The following is a 20,762-nucleotide window of genomic DNA, read 5'->3' as shown; positions in this document are numbered from 1 at the left end:
TGCAAAAGGAATCAAAGTCATTATTTGAAAGAAACAAACTGAAAGAGAGAGAGAGAGAGAAGCTTCAGCATGCAGAAAATCCAGAATAACTGGCTTTGCTTTATGCGCTGCCTAGCGCTGCTTACAGAGCCTCTGCTAAGGGGGTAGTGGTGATAATCTATCAGAGTCCCCCTGACACCCTCAACTCCACTCCTGCTGCACAACCAAATTCCTACTGGAACAAAGCTGGTTTGGGCAATCTTGTTGCAGCCCAAACTCAGAGCTGTCTCTCCCAGGAAGAACGTTCCCATCACCATCACAGAGGAGGAAGCCAAGCCTCAGAGAGGTGAAGTCATTTGCTCCCAAGATCCCGTAGCCAAGTGGTGGCAGAGTCAGGCTCACCAGCTCACCACAGGGCTGTGCTTGGACTCTGCAATGGTTCAGCTCACCTGGACCATACCACCCCCCACTCCACCCTGCAAGGTGGATCAACGTCCAGATTTCTCTCTCACTCCAACCTGGGGACCCTGGTCTGATAGATGCCATCACCTGCGACAACCTGGTGACATACACAGGCAAACTACCACTGACTTATGGCCCCCCAAACTTAGTGTTCTGCCCACAGATCCAGAAACCTCACCTGGCACTGCCCCCTTCAGGTCCCTACATGGGCACTGCCAAATAGAAATGTCTGTGATGGTGATGGAAACATTCTGTAGCTCGCTATCCAGTGTGATAGCCACTGGTCACAGGGGATAATTGATCACTTAACTTGAAAGTGACCAGGTTGAGAAACTAATTTTGAAGACATTGAATTTTAATTAACTTCAGGGTACATTTCAATCACCTTATGTGACGACTAGCTACAGTATTGGCACAACCCTGGCCCCTCCAGTACTTAGACCCTATCCCAACACAGCTCAAAATCCCAATGGATCCCTCCTTTCCAGCCTACTCCCATCCCACTCAGCGCCCCCTCAGCCAGGATTTTCAGCCTCCATGCCTTGCATATGCGGTTATAATGCTTGGTAAACCTCACCCCATTGCCACCCCACCGCCTGCCTCATTGCTACTCCTACTCCAGGTCTCTGTTCAGATGTCTCCTTCTCCCTGCCCCTCAGGCTGAGTGAGGCACCCCTTTGGGCTCTCCCAGCCCCCTGGGCTCCTCCATCCCAGAGCTGATCACCCTGGATCATCATTGCCTGGGGATGGGTCTGCTCCCCCCAACACAGACACAGAACTGTGAGCCCCGCTGGGGACTGAGGACAAAGCAAGAGGTGTCTCAATCACCACTGTGTCTGCAGCACCACTCAGCACAGTGCTGGGCACAGGGAGTGGGTGTTGGAATGAATGAATGAATGAATGAATGGCCACCTACTAGTAGACCTGATTCCTTCCTTGAGCTTTAGTTTCCTCATCTGTGAAATGGGCACGGTTATGTGTGGTAGACGTTGGATGAGGCAGTTGTGTTGGGCCTATCTGCAGGGACCTGCCTGGCCCAGGGGGATTATTCAACCAGAGGACACTAGGACTCCTGTCGTACTCCTGTCGTGCTCCTGACGTGCTCGTAACGGTCACACCTCACACTGGGTGAGAAGAAGAGGTTGAAGGGGATTAAGGGAGGAGTCCACGGGAAACCCCAGGAAGCTCCCCAGTCACCCTGATAAACTGGTTCAACCAGTATCTGCAGTCCATCCCGGAGAGCACAAGTGAAGCCTCTGGAGCCTGTGGAAAGGGGGTACTAGGGTTCGGCCAGTTTCAGCAATGTCTGGGAGACACCCCAAAGATTCCCACTGAGTTGGCCCACTTCGCACAGCCAGGGCCCAGCCGTCCAGCCCTGTTGGTGTCTGCAGTGGCCCTTTGGCACCTCCACAAGACACCAAGATGGAGATTCCTGAGTGGGCCCAGCACTACTTCTCAAAGGGCCTCCTACTCTCAGGTAAGGAGGAAACACACCCCAGGGGAGAAGGTGAGACTCAGCCCAGGGGCTGAGGTCTCTTGGGAGAAAGGAAAGATTTGCCAGGGAAGAGGAGTAAGATTGGGGGGTTGGAGAGGGTTGAGCTGTAGAATCACAGTGCCATATTCAATTTTACTTTGGAATTTTCTAGAATATCAAAACCATGAGGACAAGAATATTATCTGTTTGGGAATTTTTTTCTGGGGGCGGGATTGTGTATTTTGTTCTTTTGCCCTATTTGCAATAACACATATGATCATCAAACTGCTGCTACAATGTTCACACCTGTTATTGCAAATTCAAACTCCAAGAAGAACTATTCTGGGAATTGACTTAGGTCAGGCTCTGGCTGCCTGGTACAAGGCTGCGCCCACTACAGGCCAGGTTCAGCAACACAGGAGCCTTTCCTCAGATCATCACGAAGACAGGAATTTATTTGTATTTGTTTTCCCGCTATATCCCCAGTGCCTAAAAATCTAGGGAATTTTTTTTAAGATTTTATTTTATTTATTCATGAGAGACACACAAAGAGAAGCAGAGACATAAGCAGAGGGAGAAGCAGCCTCCCTGCGGGGAGCCCGATGCAGGACTCGATCCGAAGATCTTGAGATCACAACCTGAGCCTAAGGCAGATGTTCAACCACTGAGCCATCCAGGTGCCCCTGAAATCTAGGGAATTTTAGACATATCATATACAATTGGTACTGTAGCATAAATAATATGTATTTCTGTAAGTATTGGTTAGATGGATAAATGAATTAATTCAGAGAGTTCAACTGTTTAGAGGCAGACCACACAGCATCTTAAGGCAGAAAAATCTGCTGGACCAATGGGATAAGAAATCTGTGGCTTTCATATCTGGGTTTCTACTCCTGAACCCAGGGCAGACATCACTAATCAATCCCAGTCCTATTTCCAATAAACAGCACTCAGAGTCCTTGTCCCCAGATGAGGACATACAAGGAGAAAAATGCTATGGTTCCTGCCCAACATTTCTGATCTCAGGCCACCCTTGTAACTCCCATAGCCTCAATCCTAGCCCTCTGGATCCCACAAGGCTCTTGGGCTGCCCTACACATCCAGAAGATTCCAGAGCATCCTCAAAAGGATCAGGACCTTCTCCTGTCTGTCCAGGGCATCCCAGGCAACTTTCAGGACTTCAACTGGTACCTGGGGGAGGAGACCAACGGTGGCATGATGTTATTCACCTACTTCCCCGATCTCCAGCAGCCCCAGAGGAACGGCAGTGCCATGGGACAGCATGACATCATTGGCTTCCCCAATGGCTCCATGCTGCTGCATCGTGTACAGCCCACCGACAGTGGCACCTAACAGGTAGCTGTCAACATCAATCCTGCCTGGATCATGAGGGCCAAGACTGAGGTCCAGGTGGCCGGTGAGTGTTGTGCCACTGAGGGAGGGATGGGTTAGGCTAATGCACCCTGGTGGCTACCACAGGCCAGGACCTGTGCAAATACAACCTCCTTTGATTCTCTCATTCATCCATTCAACACAAACTGATGGAGCACCTCCTGGGTGCCAGGCCCTGAAGATATTGTGTGTATCCTCACATGCATCAACTGATAAAATATCTATTGAGTGCCAACCTTGTGCCAGACACTGAGCCAGACAGACCCTGGAGAATGCACCATCTCATTTACTGCTCACAGCATTAATTAACGAAATACTGATCGAGCTCCCACTGTGTGCATGGGCCTAAGTGTTACACTGCATTTCTGTCTTCAAGTCCATTAAGTCAAGTATTTATTGATAAATCCACTCTGGGCCAAGTGCTAGACATAGGGTGAAGGATAATAGCAGCTACCCTTTCTTGGGCATTTGTTACTTGGGCACATGCCCTCCAGAACATAGCTTCTCAACCTGGGCACCATTAACATCTTAGACTGGCTAATTCCGTGTAGGTGGGGGCTGTTCTGGGCACTGTAGGATATTTAGCAGCATCCCTGGCCTCTACCCACTAGATGCCAGTAGCATTCACCCAGTTGTGACAACCAAAATTGTCTCCAGACATTGCCAAATGTCACCCTCAGTTGAGAACCACTGCCCTATATTAATTCATGTGTATCTTAAAAAACAAACAAACAAACAAACAAGTGAGGGACATCAGTCAGAAGAGCATGTGACTCTTGGTCTCTGGGTCGTGAGTTTGAGCCCCACACTGGGTATAGAGCTTACTTAAAAATAAATAAATAAACTTTAAAATTAATGAGAGGTACCTGGGTGGCTCAGTCGGTTAAGCATCAGACATCAGCTCAGGTTATGACCTTGGGGTCCTGGGATCAAGCCCCACATTGGGCTCCCTGCTCAGCAGGAGGTCTGCTTCTCCTTCTCCCTCTGCCTCTCCCCCGCCTTTTGTGTGTATGCTCTCGCCCCCGCCCCCAGATAAATAAATAAAATCTTTAAAATTAAATTAAATTAAAAAACCCTATGAAATGTGATATGCCATTTACATCTCAATAGAGCTAGAGGAATAAAATAACTTCTCAACTCTCCCAGGCAGACTTGGTCATTAACCATCTGTGTCCCCAGAGGACTCTGGTCATCTCATTACCTCTGTGATTTTCATAATGTGCTCCGATGTGTCACATTCCAAATATGTCTCATGAGGAGAGTAATTCGTCAAAGCAAGAGAGTGAAAACATACTGGTCCTTTTATCATCCGACATCTACCACAGCAGCGGGTGGACACAGTGGGTTCTCAGTTAATGTTTGTTGAATAAAGAAATGAACGAAAACTTTCTCTCTCTCTCTTTTTTTTTTTTTTTGAAGAGAGAGAGTGGAGGGAAGGCTAGAGGGAGGGGGAAAAGAGAAATCTCAAGCAGATCCCACCCTGAGTGTGAGGCCTGATTTGAGGCTCAATCTCACAACCCTGAGATCATCATGACCTGAGTTGAAATCAAGAGTCAGACACTTAACTGACTGAACCACCCAAGTGCCCCTGAGTGAAAACTTTCGAAACCAAAAACTCCATGAGGCAGGTACCATTATTGTCTTCATTTTACAGTTGAGGAAACTGAGGCAGAGTGGAGTAGACCAAGGATTTGATCCCACAAAGTCACAATGGCAGAGTCTGGGAGCTTAATCATTTCCTCTCAAAGCAGAGAAAACGGGGGGGGGGGGGGGGGAATCTCCTTGCCTTCTTTCATACGTGGGATGCTGATAATGTGCATGTAAATAATAAAATAAGATCATATTTCAGGGACATTAACAATAATAGTTATAGCTAACACTATTTGGTGCCTATTATATGCCCACTGTATGTATAATTCATTTAATCCTCACTGCAGTCCTGTAAGGTAGGTGATATTATTGGACTCATTTTATGGATGAGGAAACTAAGGCACAGAGAAGTTATGACTTGTCCAATAAAAAAAAATTAGGGGGATCCCTGGGTGGCTCAGCGGTTTGGCACCTGCCTTCAGCCCAGGGCGTGATCCCAGGGTCCCTGGATTGAGTCCCACATCGGGCTCCTTGTGTGGAGCCTGCTTCTCCCTCTGCCTGTGTCCCTGCCTCTCTCTCTCTCTCTCTCTCTCTCTCTCTCTCTCTGCCCCCCTGAGTATCTCATGAATAAATGAATAAAATCTTTTTAAAAAAATTAAACAGGGTAATGTGACCTGGAATGAATGGGAGGTCATCATAGAGGCCTTGCCAAAAAAAGTGACATTTGAGCAGAGGAAAGGAAGGGAGCCCTACAGATTTCTGAGGGATAGAGTTCCTCACAGAGGGAACAGCAAGTGCAAAGGCCCCGAGGCAAGACTAGCTTGGTGTGTTCAAAGCATATGGACAGAAGGATGCCATGGCTATAAGGCAGTGAGCAAGTTGGGCGTTAGGAGTTGAGGTCCGCGAGGCACACAGGGACCAGGCTTGTCGGTTGTGGAGAGATTGAAAGAAGCCACTCGGGGGTTTAAAGCAGAGGACTGATCTGATTCACAGTTTAACCCAGCCACGGTTAAGTATGGGCTGAATCTTGTCTATCCAGAAAGAAGTGGAGGCTCAGGTGGAAAAAGGCATGCCCCAACTATCAGGCATCCAGTCATCGAATCAGTGACAGGGTTGGGATTCAAGTGCAGGGCCACCTGAATGAGACACGTAGCTGCCTCTGCAGATGTGGAGCTGCTCATTCACCCATCCCTTCACCAAAGCTTCCCCCAAGTCCCTCTTCCTCAAGGCCACCTCTGTGTCTGGATTATACTGGGCAGTGCTGGGGACACAGTGCAGGCCGAGGCAGCCCTGGCCCTACCCTACAGGGGCTCACAGCCTGGCAGGAGAGATAGATATTAATGAATAATCACACACACACACAACAGATCACTATGATCAGTGCAGGGATCAGTGCAGGGACCATGAACACAGAGATGATGAGAGCGTTCCTAGGGGTAGCAGGGAGGTTGCCTGGGAAGGCAGTCCTTCAACAAAGCTTGAATGATGACCAGCAGTTCCAAGCAGAGGGGAAAGGAGCTTTGGGAGGGGTTTGGGCAGAGGGTTTGGTCTGTGCAAAGGGCCGCCTGCAGGAAGCTGCAGGGCTCATGAACTGAGCTGGCAGGGAGCCAGCATGACTGAGGCAGGAGAGCAGGAGGGGCATCCTCGGAGGCCAGTGCAGCAGGATGTATTCAAACCGAGGCTCGGGTTGTAAGGACAGAAGCTCTCTGCAACTGCCTCACGGTGTAGGGAGCCTTGTAGGGCCCCAGGGTAGCCCCCGGGATGTCGGCTCCAGGAGCCCTGGGTTCACAGCTGTCTCCTTGGAGCCTAGAACAGGGCCAGACACACTGCTGAATAAATGAATGGGTGGGGAGCCCAGCAGAGCTGGTGGGAAATAGTTGTCCAAAACGCAAGGGCTCCCTCCTCCTCCTGGGGGTGCCATCTCTGGCCTCATCTCTGCTCAGGAGCTCCATTCTCCTCTTTGCGGCCAGGGTTTCCTGCCAGACCCTAACTGAGTGACAGCGCAGGCTTCTTTGCAGATTCTGAATCTCCTCTTGCAAAAGGCAGAGATAGGAAGAGAGAAAGCTGAACAGAGAGACAGACAGACCAAGATAGAATTCTGGTTGGTCTGAGGTGCCTGGGTGGCTCAGTCGGTGGTTTTGGCTCAGGTCGTGATCTAGGGGTTGTGGGATCAAGCCCCGAATTGGACTCCACGCTCAGCAGGGTGTCTGCTTCTCCCTCTCCCTCTGCTCCCCTCCCCTCTGTCACCCCTGCTCATATTCTCTCTTATGCGCTCTCCCTCTCTCTCAAATAAATGAATAAATAAAATCTTTATAAATCATCATCATCATCATCATCAATCTGGTTGCAGCCTGGTCTATAGCTTCCTTCCCCTTGAGTAAAGGGTCCACACCTTGTCCATGGGCATGGGATCAAGTTGGACAAACAAGATGATGGGGAGCCCAAGGCCAGGGGATTAGGGTGGGGAAGATGAAGAATTCAACACTTGCTCTCTCCATAATAATCATAACATTTTTATCTATTATGGTTTTGGTCACCGCTAATCCCCTAGCGCAGAGCAGTGCTTAGCACACATTAGGTACTGCATAAATACTTGTAATTCCATCTCCCCTCTGTGAGCACTTACTGTATGCCAGGCACCTGTCAGCTGAGCGCTTTGCTGACCACACTTCATTCCCACTGCCACAGGAACCCTGTTGGGCCCTGGGATGATCCCCGTTTTACAGAGGGGCAAACAGAGACGCAGAGGGCCCACCACCATGCGGCTGGGGCAGGAACCAAGGCCCCAGCTGTGTCTGAGTCCATGTTCCTGGCCCTCTGCCACCTGGCTTTTTCTCAGCCCTGGTAGAATCCACTCCCTCCTGGGAAATGCCTTAGCTTCCAGAAGGCTGAACACAAACAGCAAGGAAGCAAAATGATTCAGCAAAAGGAAGAGCAAAGGAAAAGGCAGAGGGGGTGAGTCCTCACGTCAGGAGGGGTCACCTCAGCAGCCAGGGCATTTCTATTTAAGGACCGCTGTGGCCCTAAATCCAGCCCCTGGCTTGGGGGAGGGGGGCGTGGACATGGCTGGGAGCTTATCCTGTGCCCTGAGTAATTCCCACACTTTACCTCTCTTAATCATGAGGGGTGTGGCCTTTAGTGGCTCAGATAGAAGGGGACACTGGAAAGCTGCATTCAGGGTCCCCTGGGTGGCTCAGTGGTTGAGTGTCTGCCTTCAGCCCAGGGCATGATCCCAGGGTCCTGGGATCAAGTCCCACGTCAGGGTCCCCGCAGGGAGCCTGCTTCTCCCTCTGCCTATGTCTCTGCCTCTCTCTCTGTGTGTTTCTCATGAATAAATAAATAAAATCTTTAAAATCTTTTTAAAAAGGGGGGGGAGCTGCACTCATTCAACAAACATCTTGAGTATCTCCTGTGTGCCAGGCACTGAGTTTACGGAAGCAACAGACAGATCTCTGCCCTTGTGGGGTTTCTATGTTGGCGGGCATGTCCCCGATCAGGGACTGGGTCACCGGACAGTGTCCGAGAGAAAAAGAAGCAAAGAAAGCGAGTCTCTGGCAGGGCTCCCCAAGTAGAGGATTCAGAGGCTCCAGGCAGACTGAACACACAAGAAAGGCCCAGGACACCTAGGTCCCCAGCATACCAATGAGGAAAGAAGCTCAGCGAGACGGAGTCAGCTGCCCAAGGTCCCACAGCCAGTAGGGAGCCTAAAGCAGGCTCGAAACCAGAGAGGGATCACAGTCATCGCCAGCTCGTGTCCCTTCCCCTGTAAACCCAGTCGTGGGGACTCAGGGCCTTCAAGCAACCCTGGCACAGGCTTTTCCAAGCCCCCCAGGCCCTCTGACCCCAGAAAGTTCATTACAGAGCCCAGCTCCCCTTCACCGAACACATGCCGGGTGCTTCACACGCATTTCTCCTTTGAGTCTTCCCTGCCACCTCAAGATGATTCTCATCCCACAGAAGGAGAAACTGAGGCCCAGAGAGGTTAGGTAACTTGCGCAGGTCACTCAGCTAAGGGGCAGCAGATGCAGGACTTGAACCCAGGCTGGCGGGTTCCAGAGTCCACACTTTTTGGACCTTATTCTGCTTCATCATGAACAACCACCATCGAGGACTAACTGGCTGGTGTCGGGATTTATGTGACCTCTAGTCAAATGGCCAAAGTTTTCCGAATTTGTTCCCCAAAGTAGCTGTAAAATGAGGGCAATTGCCCTCCCGCCATGGATCGTTGTGAGGACCGACTGGGAAATCCAAGCGAAGTTGCTGCTTTTGAGGCCGTGGAAATCAACCAAGTCCAGCCCTGGCAATGAGAAAAGCAAAGGTGTTTTGCTATATGTCGGCAAATTGAACTCCAATAAAAAGAAATTTAAAAAAAAAAAGAGAAAAGCAAAGGCTATTTATTCAGAGCCTGCTGTAATAAGGGAGTCAACCAACCCCTATCACTTGCATTTAGGCAGAGACTCAAAGGCAGGTGGCGGGGGGCTTCCTAGTGGAAGAAAGAGAAGACTTCAGCTGTCTTCAGCTCCTCCTGATTGGAGGTTGTTGTCACGGGGAAGCTAGGTGGGGTGCCTATTTGGCTTTCTAAGTTAGAAGCAGGGACAAAGTTAGAAGCAGGGGCAAAAATTAGGGAACCAGTCGGTTATTAATCATGTCCTGGCCACTTAGGGCCAACTCGTACAGAAGCTACTGTTTCTCTTCCCGGACTGTCCCTGGAGATAGCAATCTGGCTTCCCTGTAAGTCTGACTCAAAGCAGGCTGGCGTCACCAGCTGTTTGTGAGAGGGCTGGTCTTCCTGGCAGTTCACCATAGGTTGTGGACTGGAATTCTTTTTTTTTTTTTAAGATTTTATTTATTTATTCATGAGAGACACAGAGAGAGAGGTAGAGACACAGGCAGAGGGAGAAGCCGGCTCCCTGCGGGGAGCCCAATGAGGGACTCAATCCCGGGACCTCCCAGGTCACAACCTGAGCCAAATGTGTCTAGATGTTCAACCGCTGAGCCACTCAGGCGTCCCTGGAATTCTATTTTTATATACAGTTTGGTCATTGTCCACTGTATAGTGGTCTCTTGAAGCACTTTTTTTAAAGATTTTATATTTTTTTTTATTCATGAGAGACAAAGAAACACAGAGACATAGGCAGAGGGAGAAACAGACTCCTTGAAAGGAGCCCAACACGAGACTGGATCCCAGGACCCCGAGGATCACGACCTGAGCCAAAGGCAGACGCTCAACCACTGAGCCACTCAGGCGTCCATCTCGAAGCACTTTCTCAGATGTGTTTGTATCTAATCAAAGATACACATGGAGAAATACGATCCACGGAAGAAGACCCAGATGATTCTTTGTTGGGAGAACTGAGTATAGATGGTCCCAGGGCCCAGAAAGAGAAAAACCAAAAAGAAAACTTTCAGTCGTAGAAGAAATCAAATGTGGGGCTCCGTTCTGGTTACTTCTTGATATGGAACAAACTCAGTGGTATAGAACAATGACCATTTTATTATGTTCATGATTACTGGGATCAGGAATTCAGACAGGGCACAGCAGGGATGGCTTATCTGCTTCATGATGTCTGGGGCCTCAGATGAGAAGACTCAGAGGCTGAGACTGGCTCAAACGCTAGAAGCTGGAATCATCCAGAAGTGTTTTCAGGCAGATATGTGGAGGCTCACCCTGACTGTGAGCTGGTCTTTGTCAGCTGGTCTCTCCAGTGTGACTGCTTGGGCTTCCTCACAACACAGAGCCTGGGTTCTTAGGGGGAGAGCAAATATTCCAAAAGAGCAAAGCAGAAACTCTATGGCTTCTTCTGACTTAGCCCTGAAAGTCACGCAGCATCACGTACATTGTATTCTTTGGATTACAAGTGAGTCACTAAGATTAGCCGAGATTCAAGGGAGGGGTCTTAGACCCTCCTACTACATTAGAGAACGGTAAGATCATATCACAGAAGAGATCCTGTCGCAATCAACTTTGAAAAAGACAATGATTCACAGGCTCCCTCTTTTCAAGTTCACTGTTTATGATGAAAGTCAGAAAATATAACAAGTTCTAAAAAGAAGACACTTGATCGTGTGATTCAGGCAGGGTTCTTGCTACTGGAAAAGAAACTGCTTCTAGCTGATTTAAGCAGAAAAGGAGATTAAAGGATCCTGAACAGTTCAAATATTCTCCAGGGTGGCAAGGAACCAAGCTTGGGAGGCACTGAGTCCGGATCCTCAGTACATCAGAATAGAGCCTTATTTAGAAATAGCATCTTTTATTTTTTAATATATATTTTTTATTGGAGTTCGATTTGCCAACATATAGTATAACACCCAGTGCTCATCCCGTCAAGTGCCCCCCTCAGTGCCCATCACCCAGTCACCCCATCCTCCTGCCCACCTCACCCTCCACTACCCCTTGTTCGTTTCCCAGAGTTAGGAGTCTCTCATGTTTTGTCACCCTCTTTAATTTTTCCTGCTCATTTTCTCTCCTTTACCCTATCATCCCTTTCACTATTTTTTATATTCGCCGTATGAATGAAAGCATATAATGATTGTCCTCCAATTGACTTACTTCACTCAGCATAATACCCTCCAGTTTCATCCACGTCAAAACAAATGGTGGGTATTCATCATTTCTAATGGCTGAGTAATACTCCATTGTATATATAGACCACATCTTCTTTATCCATTCATCTTTTGATGCAGTGAAAAACCGAGATACCTGCACCCTAATGTTTATAGCAGCAATGTTCACATAGCCAAACTGTGGAAGGAGTCTCAGTGTCCATCAAAAGATGAATAGAAATAGCATCTTTAGGGATGCCTGAGTGGCTCAGCGATTGAGCATTTGTCTTCAGCTCAGGTCATGATCCCAGAGTCCTGGGATCAAGTCCCACATCGGGCTCCCCGCAGAGATCCCGCTTCCCCCTCTTGCTGATGTTTCTGCCTCTGTGTGTGTGTGTGTCTCATGAATAAATAAATAAAATCTCTAAAAAGAGAAAGAAAGAAAGAAAGAAAGAAAGAAAGAAAGAAAGAAAGAAAGAAAGAAAAGAAAGAAAGAAAGATAAAGACTTCTAACTCTGGTAAATGAACTAGGGGTGGTGGAAGGGGAGGAGGGCGGGGGGTGGGGGTGAATGGGTGACGGGCACGGAGGGGGACACTTGACGGGATGAGCACTGGGTGTTATTCTGTATGTTGGTAAATTGAACACCAATAAAAATTAATTTATAATAAAAAAAAAAGAAAGAAAGAAAGAGGGATCCCTGGGTGGCGCAGTGGTTTGGTGCCTGCCTTTGGCCCAGGGCGCGATCCTGGAGACCCGGGATCGAATCCCACATCGGGCTCCCAGTGCATGAAGCCTGCTTCTCCCTCTGCCTGTGTCTCTGCCTCTCTCTCTCTCTCTCTCTCTCTCTGTGTGTGTGACTATCATAAATAAAAATTTAAAAAAAAGAAAGAAAGAAAGACCATCTTTATAGAGGCAATCAAGTTAAAGTGAGATCGCTAGGCTCAGCCCTAATCCAATACTACTCGTATCCTTATAAAATGGGAAATTCAGACACAGAATTTTGTATGTGAACTTGCTCAGGGTTCTGATGTCAGCAGCAACCTTCAACACTGTGCTCTATGGCATCTTTGAACGAGCTGTCCATGTACAGAGGTGCAAAGGAGGCTGGGAAATGTCTTTATCTGGGGCAGGCTTGTGCCCAGTTCAAGTTCGGGGTTCTCTTTCCAAGAGAGAAGGAGGCATGATTAATGCCTTCAGGGTAGCAAGATGACTTTACGGTTCCCAAGGCTCACAAGCCCACAGCTTCCAGACCAGGGTCCCTTCCTCCAACCCCCTCTGGACCACACCGCTTCACTTTCACTCTGCTTGGACCAACCTGAGCCAATTAGGAAGGCCAAAGGAATGCAGAGCGCTGACTGGCTTAGGTCTGAGCGGCTGCCCTTCCTGATGCGGTGGCTGTGACAAGGGATGGATAAGCTAAGGGAGTCTACCCAGAGCTGGAGGCGGGATCCATCCCTCCCCGAACTCCTGGAGGCTTCACATGGTGGAGGGGTAGAAGGTTCCAGCTGAGGAGACACCCACATGTCTGTAGCTGGGGCACAGGGGTGCAGGAGCACCTGGCTCCTGAGATCCCAAACAGACCAAGTTTGGCCACTCTCTGCAGACGAAATCCAAAGGCAGAGAGACGAGAGGTAGGAAAAAAAGGGATTTATTTATTTCAGTGAGGCCAACACCAGGAAGACAGCACACTAGCATCTCAAAGACTGTCTCCAAAGCGCTGAAAATACATCTAGGTTTATATAAGGAAGATGTGAGACAAAGGTCAGTGGATACGTGCAGGAGGGCAGTAAAGGTCAGGTCACTTGTTGTCTCGGGGTCAGTCAAGAGGGCTCTTGCAGGCTCAGAGCAGTCCCTACTGCTTGAAGGGGTAGTTTCCGCTCCCATCACAGGATGCCTTGCACACAGCATCTTTTGCATGAGTTAAGAGACAAGCTGGAAAGAACTTAACCAATTAACAAGTACAGACTAAGGTCACAATGGAGGTAGTTGAAGTGCTCTCTTTCTTTCTTTCTTTCTTCCTTTCTTTTTCTTTCTTTTTTAAGACTTATTTATTTGAGAGAGAGAGCGAGCATGTGCATGCAAGCAGAGGGAGGGGCAGAGGGAGAGAGAGAATCTCAAGCAGCACTGAGCAAACGGGCCCAATGAGGGGCTCGATCTCATAACCCTGAGATCATGACCTGAGTCGAAATCAAGAGTCAACGCTTAACCGACTGAGCCACCCAGGTGCCCCTGAAGTGCTCTTTCATGTCCAATCTACCAACATGAACCAATTAATTGCATAATTAAGCAAGTAAGTGGGATCCCTGGGTGGCGCAGCAGTTAAGCACCTGCCTTTGGCCCAGGGCGCGATCCTGCAGACCTGGGATCGAGTCCCACGTCGGGCTCCTGGTGCATGGAGCCTGCTTCTCCCTCTGCCTATGTCTCTGCCTCTCTCTCTCTCTCTCTGTGTGTGACTATCATAAATAAATAAAAATTAAAGAAAAATTAAGCAAGTAGGCTATGAAGGAAATGCCTATCAGGAGTCTCCTTGGCCTGGGGTTGTCAGAGAAGGCTTCCAAAGGGAGTTGGGAGTGGAAAAGTGAGCAGGAGTTACATAGAGAGAGCATGCCAGCCAGAGGGAACAGCATGGGCAAAGGCTGGGCAGCCCCAGACAGCGAGGAAGGGAGCTGTGGGTGATGGAACTGCATGGGTGGACAGGGCAGCAGGGGCCAGAGCAAGAAGAAGCAGGAGAAGGGGCTCTGGATGCTATAAGAAGATGAGGCAATAGGGCCTGGGTGGAGAGGACAGGAACTGGGGGAACCCTTGAGTCAGCTGACCTGGCCTCAGCCGCCGCCCCCCCACCTCCTGAGTCACTCACAGAAGCCACTGGAATTCCACTTGCTGTTGTGAAAGTCAAAAAGGAAGGAGGTGGGGGCACCTGGCTGGCTCAGTCGGTACAGCATGCAATTCTTGATCTCTGGGGCTTGAACTCAAGAGAGTTGCGTGTGAGGCTACTCAAAAATTAATTAATTAGTTAATTAATTAATTAAAAAGGTAGAAGATGCGAAAGCTGTTAAGTTCCAGTGTCTGGAAGAGGGCCTGCCTTCTATCTTCTGCCCAAATGCAACCTCTCTGGGCCTTGGTGTATCTGCAGAACGGGCCTGACTTAGCCACCTCCCCAGGCCAGGGGGGCAAGGACCACATATGCCCAGACACAACCTATCTTCTTCCTCCCAGTGAGAAAAATACATTTTAAAACGGGTTTTGGACACTCTGAACAGATAAACTTTTAGGGAAATGGATGAAATAGGCGAATATTGAGTGATTTAATTATATGCACACACAAATACATATATATGTGTGTATGTATGTATATATGGTGACACTCTAGTCCATTTGGAAATGATGGTCTACACTCCAGTCACGCAGAGCCTGATACAGTTCCTTCCCATCCTTCAAGGGTTCCTGGGACACAGGCCCCTCTTTTGGAAGCTACACAGAGTGGTCCTCAGGATCTCAGGTGGCCCAGTTGTGATCCTAGCATTCATTGCACCTGGTGTGAGCCCTTGGGCAGGTTAGCTCACCTCTCCATGCCTCATTTACTCATCTTTTAAATGGCATAGATCTTACTTTGTTGGATAATTGAAAGAACAGTGTGTGTGTGTGCGCGCAATCTTCACAACAACTCTACAAGGTAGATACTCTTACCATCCCCATTTCACAAATGGGAAGAGGCACAGCGAGTTTGAGTCATCTGCCCATGTACCCCAGCATTTTTACCTCAGAGTCTACAAGTTTAGCTGCCAAGAAAGGTTGGGATATAACAGGTGTTCAGCATGATATGAAAGACTGGAGGTCCTCATGGTGGGGGTAGGAAGTCAGGTAGGCTCCGTTCCAAACCTGGCAGGTGGGGTTTGAGAACCCCACACATCAAGATCCTTTGTCCCCCCACAAAACAGAGGACATCCCCTAAAAGAATGGAGATGTCAATCAACTAAGTTGAGAAAAAGCAGGCAGGTGGGGTGAGGTGGGGGGATGTGTCAGGAAGCAGGTTTCGGGTTTGCCGAAGATGGTAGGAAATCCTAGGGAAGCAAAGATTTTGAGGTGGGGAGAGCCAAGGAGTTCCATCTTGGGGGGCTGAGTTTTATGTGCAGCAGAATCAACTAGACGGGTGGATGCTCAGCTCTTTCTCAGCAGGAGAAAGCTCTAGGCTGGGGACAGGAAACTGCACATCAGTGCTTTATGGACAGTCACTGATGCAGGGGTGAGGGGCGTGGGGAGGCCCTCCCAGGACATCTCACAGGCTTCTCTCCTCTCTCTCTCTCTCTCTCTCTCTCTCTCTCTCATACCCCTCAGAAAAGCATAAGGAGCTGCCCATTATACACCTGCCCGTGAGTGCTGGGATCATGACTGCCATCATAATTGGGTCCCTCGCTGCCGGGTCCCTCTTCATCGGCTGCATTGCCCATCTCCTGTTAACAGGAGGCCGGAGGGGCCACAGCCACAGGTACAGGGGCCCAGCCTCTCTCTCTGTCCCTCTGTCTTCTTCCCCACCTCTTGCATCCCACTGATTGATTCTTCTGGGAGTCATGTCCTCCGACTCATACACAATCTCATCAAATCTCAGAACTCTTGAGGTGAAAAGGATCTTTCTATCCTATGTTAGGCAGAATCTGCCCTGCAAGAGGCAGAAACCCTACCTTCAAATGGGCTTACAAAGAATTAAAAGGTTTTTTGGGGTCCTATATGAGCTTCAGGTATGGCTGGATCCAGGAACTCGATTTTGGCAAGAGGCTCTTCCATATACTTCTCAACTCTGCCTTTCTCAGTGGTGGCTTCATTCTCAGGAAGGATCTTCCCTTTTGGTGTGACGAGACAGCACCCAGGGGCCCCAGGCTTATATCCCATCAGCTCAGCGGCCACAGAGAGAAGACCACACCTAGCACCTGACACCTCCAGCAAAAGCCCCAGGGCTGCTTCTCCCCAGCTTAACTCAAATCACATGTCCTATGAGGACCAACCACTGTAGCCAGGTGCTCGAATGTCCCAATTGGCCAAATCTGGGTTATTTGCACAGCTCTGGAGTCAGAGGACCAACCCAGCTCCATGTGACTAGATGGATTCAGAGTGGGGAAGGGTTCCCTACCTGCCCCCCCCAAAAAAAAACAGACGTTATTACCAAAGAAGCAGAGTGGACAGGTGGGCAGGTAAAGGCATCAGATGGTGCCCACTTCTGTATGGAGGAGAGAGGCAGGGGCCTGTTTTCCCAGGAGACAATCTATTTCTATTTGCCGCAGTGATGTCATGTACTTTTTAAATAAAGGTATTCAAATGAGCTGATTCGAAGAGAACTATCAAGGAAATCGTGAGACAGGTGGATAGAGCAGAATCATTTGGATGGTCTGTATCAACAGTGACATTAGGGAAACATTACTCATTGGCATATGGCGGCAGCTGGGGAAACTGAGGAAGGACTCTGGGGCCAGGGATTATGGGAGAAGAGATGGGGATAGGGTAGGTCTTGTCCTAACTCGCTCTGAAGCAGGGACCATCTCACTCTCTGATGGACTGATGGGCTTTTCCAGCTTCTCTAAGTCTCTCTCCACCCGCCCGAGCCTCTTACTACCCTAATATTGGTTCTCTCCATATGTCCCCAGGATGACACCCACAGAGAAGCCAGAGGCGCGCCCCAACTGCAATGCTGGTAAGCCAGGGGTCCCAGTGGCTACCGGCCCTCCTCCGGGCTCCTTCCTCTTCACCCCATCAGCCACACACACCTTCCCCCTCCTCTGCTGGGAGCCTCCCAATCACTTCACCCCAAACCTGCTTTTCCTCCTCTTCTCAGTGGCTGGCACATCTAGTCCTGGCAGTTCCACTCCTGGGGCACCACACCCGGCCCAGGCTGGCCTCCACCCCACCCCCGGGCAGAGTGCTTCTAAAACTCTCACCCTGTCACTCCTCAAAGGCCCTCCATAGCTCCCCAGGGTCCGTAGGACAGGGTCAGCCTCCTTTACATGCCTCTCCAGACCCCTGCAAACTGATCGCCACTGTCTTTCCTGGCTTCATCTCCCACGTGTAACATTCCTGCCCTTAAAAACAAAACAATATAAAACAAATTGACAGGCCAAACGTGTCACAGCTCCTCAGCCATGGCAGGCTATCTCCCGCCAGCCACTCATGCCTGCTTTTGCGTAGCTCTCACTTCTCTTTCCAGTCTTGGCTGTCCCCTCCTCCAGGAAGTCCTCCCTGATCCCCCTTCTGGGAACCCTCAGGGCTCCCCCACTCACCCATACCCACTCTGGGTTATCTCTATCTGGGGACAGATCTGTCTCCCCCACTGGACTGGGAGCCCCAGAAGGGCAGGGTCCCCAGCACAGGGCTGGGCAAGACAGGGATTTGCACAAGTGTTAGCTGAGTAAATGAGCGCTGACAGCAGCCAGCAGGGGCCTGTGGGACCTGCCAGCCAGTTCCTCCCTTGTCCCCTGCTTCAGGTGACCAGCACATCTATGAGGTGATGCTGTCTCCGACCCACCTGGTGTCCCCCCTTGGGGGCACAGCGTCCACGAACAACACCATGGTGAGCCCCCACCTGTCCCCCAAAGCCCCCTGGTGGCTCCCCTGGGGGTTCACTGTGGCGCCTGGCACCTTGTCCCCCACTGCAAGAACACGACTCTGTGGGATGCTCCCTACTTTTTTTTTTTAAGATTTTACTTATTTGTTTGAGAGAGAGAGAGAGAGCACAAGTAGGCAGAGCCGCAGAGAGAGGGAGAAGCAGACGCATGCTGAGCACGGAGCCCCATGCGGGGCTTGATCCCAGGACCCTGAGATCATGAGCTGAGCTGAAGGCAGATGCCCAACCGACTGAGCCACCTGGGTGTCCCCGGGATGCTCCCTACTTTAAAGCCACCAGGAAGAGAGTCTGGGAAGACACAACATAGAGCCTTTGTCTCTGGGGCATGGAGGCTGGGGGTGGGGGTGGGGAGGGCTCTATTTTCCTTCTTCCGCTTGTCTGTAGTTTCTCCATGGGGCGGATACGGGTGGGAAGGGATGATAAGAAGAAGAATTCTATTGCCCCCCCCCCCCCCGCCCCGTGGCTTAGCCATAGAGTGTAATCCTGAAGCCCTGGGATCGAGTCCCAACTCGGGCTCCCTGCATGGAGCCTGCTTCTCCCTCTGCCTGTCTCTGCCTCTCTCTCTTTCTCTGTGTGTCTCTCACGAATAAATAAATAAATTCTTAAAAAAAAAAAAGTAGAAGACGAAGAATTGAATAAGAGGAAAAATGTCAAAAGCCTAAACTAAAACTGTGGAGCCACAGGTGTGGACGGGAGGCGGGGTGTGAAGGCCGTCATAGTCAGGACACCCAGGAAGGGGCGAGGTGCATTTGGAATCCAGATAGGGCCTGACACCCAAGGTCAAAGGTTGGAGGGTTGGAGGGTGTGGGAGTGCCAGGGCCCGGCTCACCTGCGCTCTTCCCTTGCAGCCCCTGCCGGGGCCAGAGAACCACCCCTACCAGGTGTGGAGCTGGGATGGGGGGGGGGCATCCTCACCTAACTGCCACCTGCTCTCAAGTCTCTAGCTCCCCGGAACACAGTCCAGCCCCTCCCTTCCTGGGGTTACACTTCCCTCCTTCTTAGAAGGATTCCAAGACTGCAAATTTGCGCAGGAGGAAATGAAGCTGGGAGAGGGAAGGGTGGCGCCCAGGGTCACACAACAGGTCAGAGCCCAAGTCGACCCCACTTAAGGGGCCTATTCCTGGGCCTGCGCCCCAGCCCCTCTCTGTCCCCTCCCGTCCACCCCTAGATCTCTGTGTCCATGTGTCTCTCTACATTTCTCTGTACATGTCTCTACACCTCTCAGGATGGCTCCCACTCTTGCTGTCATTCTCTGGCTCCCTATGTCCTTTTCTCTCTCTCTCTCTCTCTCTCTCTCTCTCTCTCTCTCTGTCCCTCTCTCCTTTTCTCTGCCCCTGTCCCTCCTGTCTCTTCATCTCTGTCATTCCGTGCCCACCCCTTTCTCTGGGTCTCCAGGGCCTGGTGCCTCCTGCCTCTGCACACCTCTCTCCTTCTTGCTCTTCCCTCTCTCCAGCTATGTTCTCCCTGTGTGCCTCAGGCTCCGCCTGGCTCCCCCGACCCCGACTCTGACCACCACCCACGATCCCTCTCTTTTTCTCCCCGCCAGGACCTGCTGAACCCCGACCCTGCCCCCTACTGCCAGCTCACGCCAACCCCATGAAGAGGTCCCAGGCCCCTGAAAGTGTGAAAGCCTCAGCCCTCCCCTGGGGGCCTGGTGCCCACAGAAAAGCCACACCACAGACCCCACAGGACCAGGCCACCACAGCTGTGGGGCCGACTCAAATGAAGACTCAGTATGGCATCAGGCAGGGGGGATGGGGGGCAAGAGATCATGATGGGCCCAGCTCCTCTCTGACCCTCTGAGTTTATAACCTGCTCTCAAGGCTGGTCTGTCTAGCAACCTGGCCTGGGCCATGTGCCTGGGAAAGACAGGCTCTTGCCTTCTCCTAACCCAAGGATCCTCACACACACTGGATGTTTGGGGGGAGGAATGTGGACTCAGGCCTGCCTCAAGCCAGACCTCACAGGCTCCTACTTGCTGGGCTACTGTTGGCCCACAACACCCCACTCCTGCTCCCTGGTTGTCCTAGGAACTCCTTCCACTGGGGTCAAGGCAGCCCCTGGCCACACATCCCCAAACAATAAGGCATATGGCAGGGAGGGCTGGCCTTCCAGGCCTGTGGCCCCCGATGCAGAACTGGCCGGTTACCACAGCAGTCGGACCCCTTCCCTGCTCCGGCAGGGCCAATCCAGTCCCTCTCGAGATCTGGTCTCTCAGAACCTGTGGCCAGTTTCTGCCTATTGCCTGGGACCCTGAATCTTACCAAGGCCCTCAGGCAGCGGTTCTCTTCCCTACCCCCACCCAAAACCCCGGTCCCAAATGTAAGCCCCATCTGTCGCCCCTTAATTTAATCACTCATTCAACAATAAATAAACCGTGTGTCATGCACAGTTCTGGACTCTGCGGCTTTGGGAGAAAACAAAACAGACAAAAACTTCTGTTCTCCTAGAGGGGCGCTATGGTGGAGGAGAGAGTCAGCAAAGTAACTAATATGCGTGGCGTGCTGGATGGTGATTAGAAGAGAAGGGGAAATGAAGAGAGAAGAGGGTTGGGAGTGTGGAGGGACTGTGATTTTAAATAGGAAGGTCAGAGAAGGCCTCGAAGAGAAGGTGACGATGAGCAAAGTCCTAAAGGAGGAAAGAGAGGAATGTAGGGATCGGGAGGGAGAGCATTCCAGGCAGAGGAAGCAGCAAGTGCAAAGGCCCTGAAG

The 20,762-nt window shown here is 50.5% G+C and overlaps 1 protein-coding gene and 1 non-coding gene across 2 annotated transcripts; one reads left to right on the top strand and one right to left on the bottom strand.

The window, feature by feature from the left end:
* The first annotated feature begins 1,710 nt into the window (after positions 1-1,710).
* CEACAM19 (CEA cell adhesion molecule 19) lies at positions 1,711-19,651 on the top strand. Its single transcript, XM_055310246.1, is given in 7 exon segments — positions 1,711-1,918; positions 2,964-3,332; positions 15,777-15,927; positions 17,078-17,124; positions 17,912-17,997; positions 18,900-18,932; positions 19,598-19,651. Coding segments are annotated over 7 exon segments (795 nt in total). The 5' UTR covers positions 1,711-1,863.
* LOC129501101 (small Cajal body-specific RNA 16) lies at positions 2,169-2,353 on the bottom strand. Its single transcript, XR_008662664.1, has one exon. It is a non-coding gene; the product is annotated as a small Cajal body-specific RNA 16 (non-coding RNA).
* Positions 19,652-20,762: the final 1,111 nt, after the last annotated feature.

Source organism: Nyctereutes procyonoides, unplaced genomic scaffold, assembly GCF_905146905.1.
Source record: "Nyctereutes procyonoides isolate TBG_1078 unplaced genomic scaffold, NYPRO_anot_genome, whole genome shotgun sequence".
In the NCBI taxonomy this organism is placed as follows: Eukaryota; Metazoa; Chordata; class Mammalia; order Carnivora; family Canidae; genus Nyctereutes; species Nyctereutes procyonoides.
This window is presented reverse-complemented; position numbering and strand designations above follow the sequence as displayed.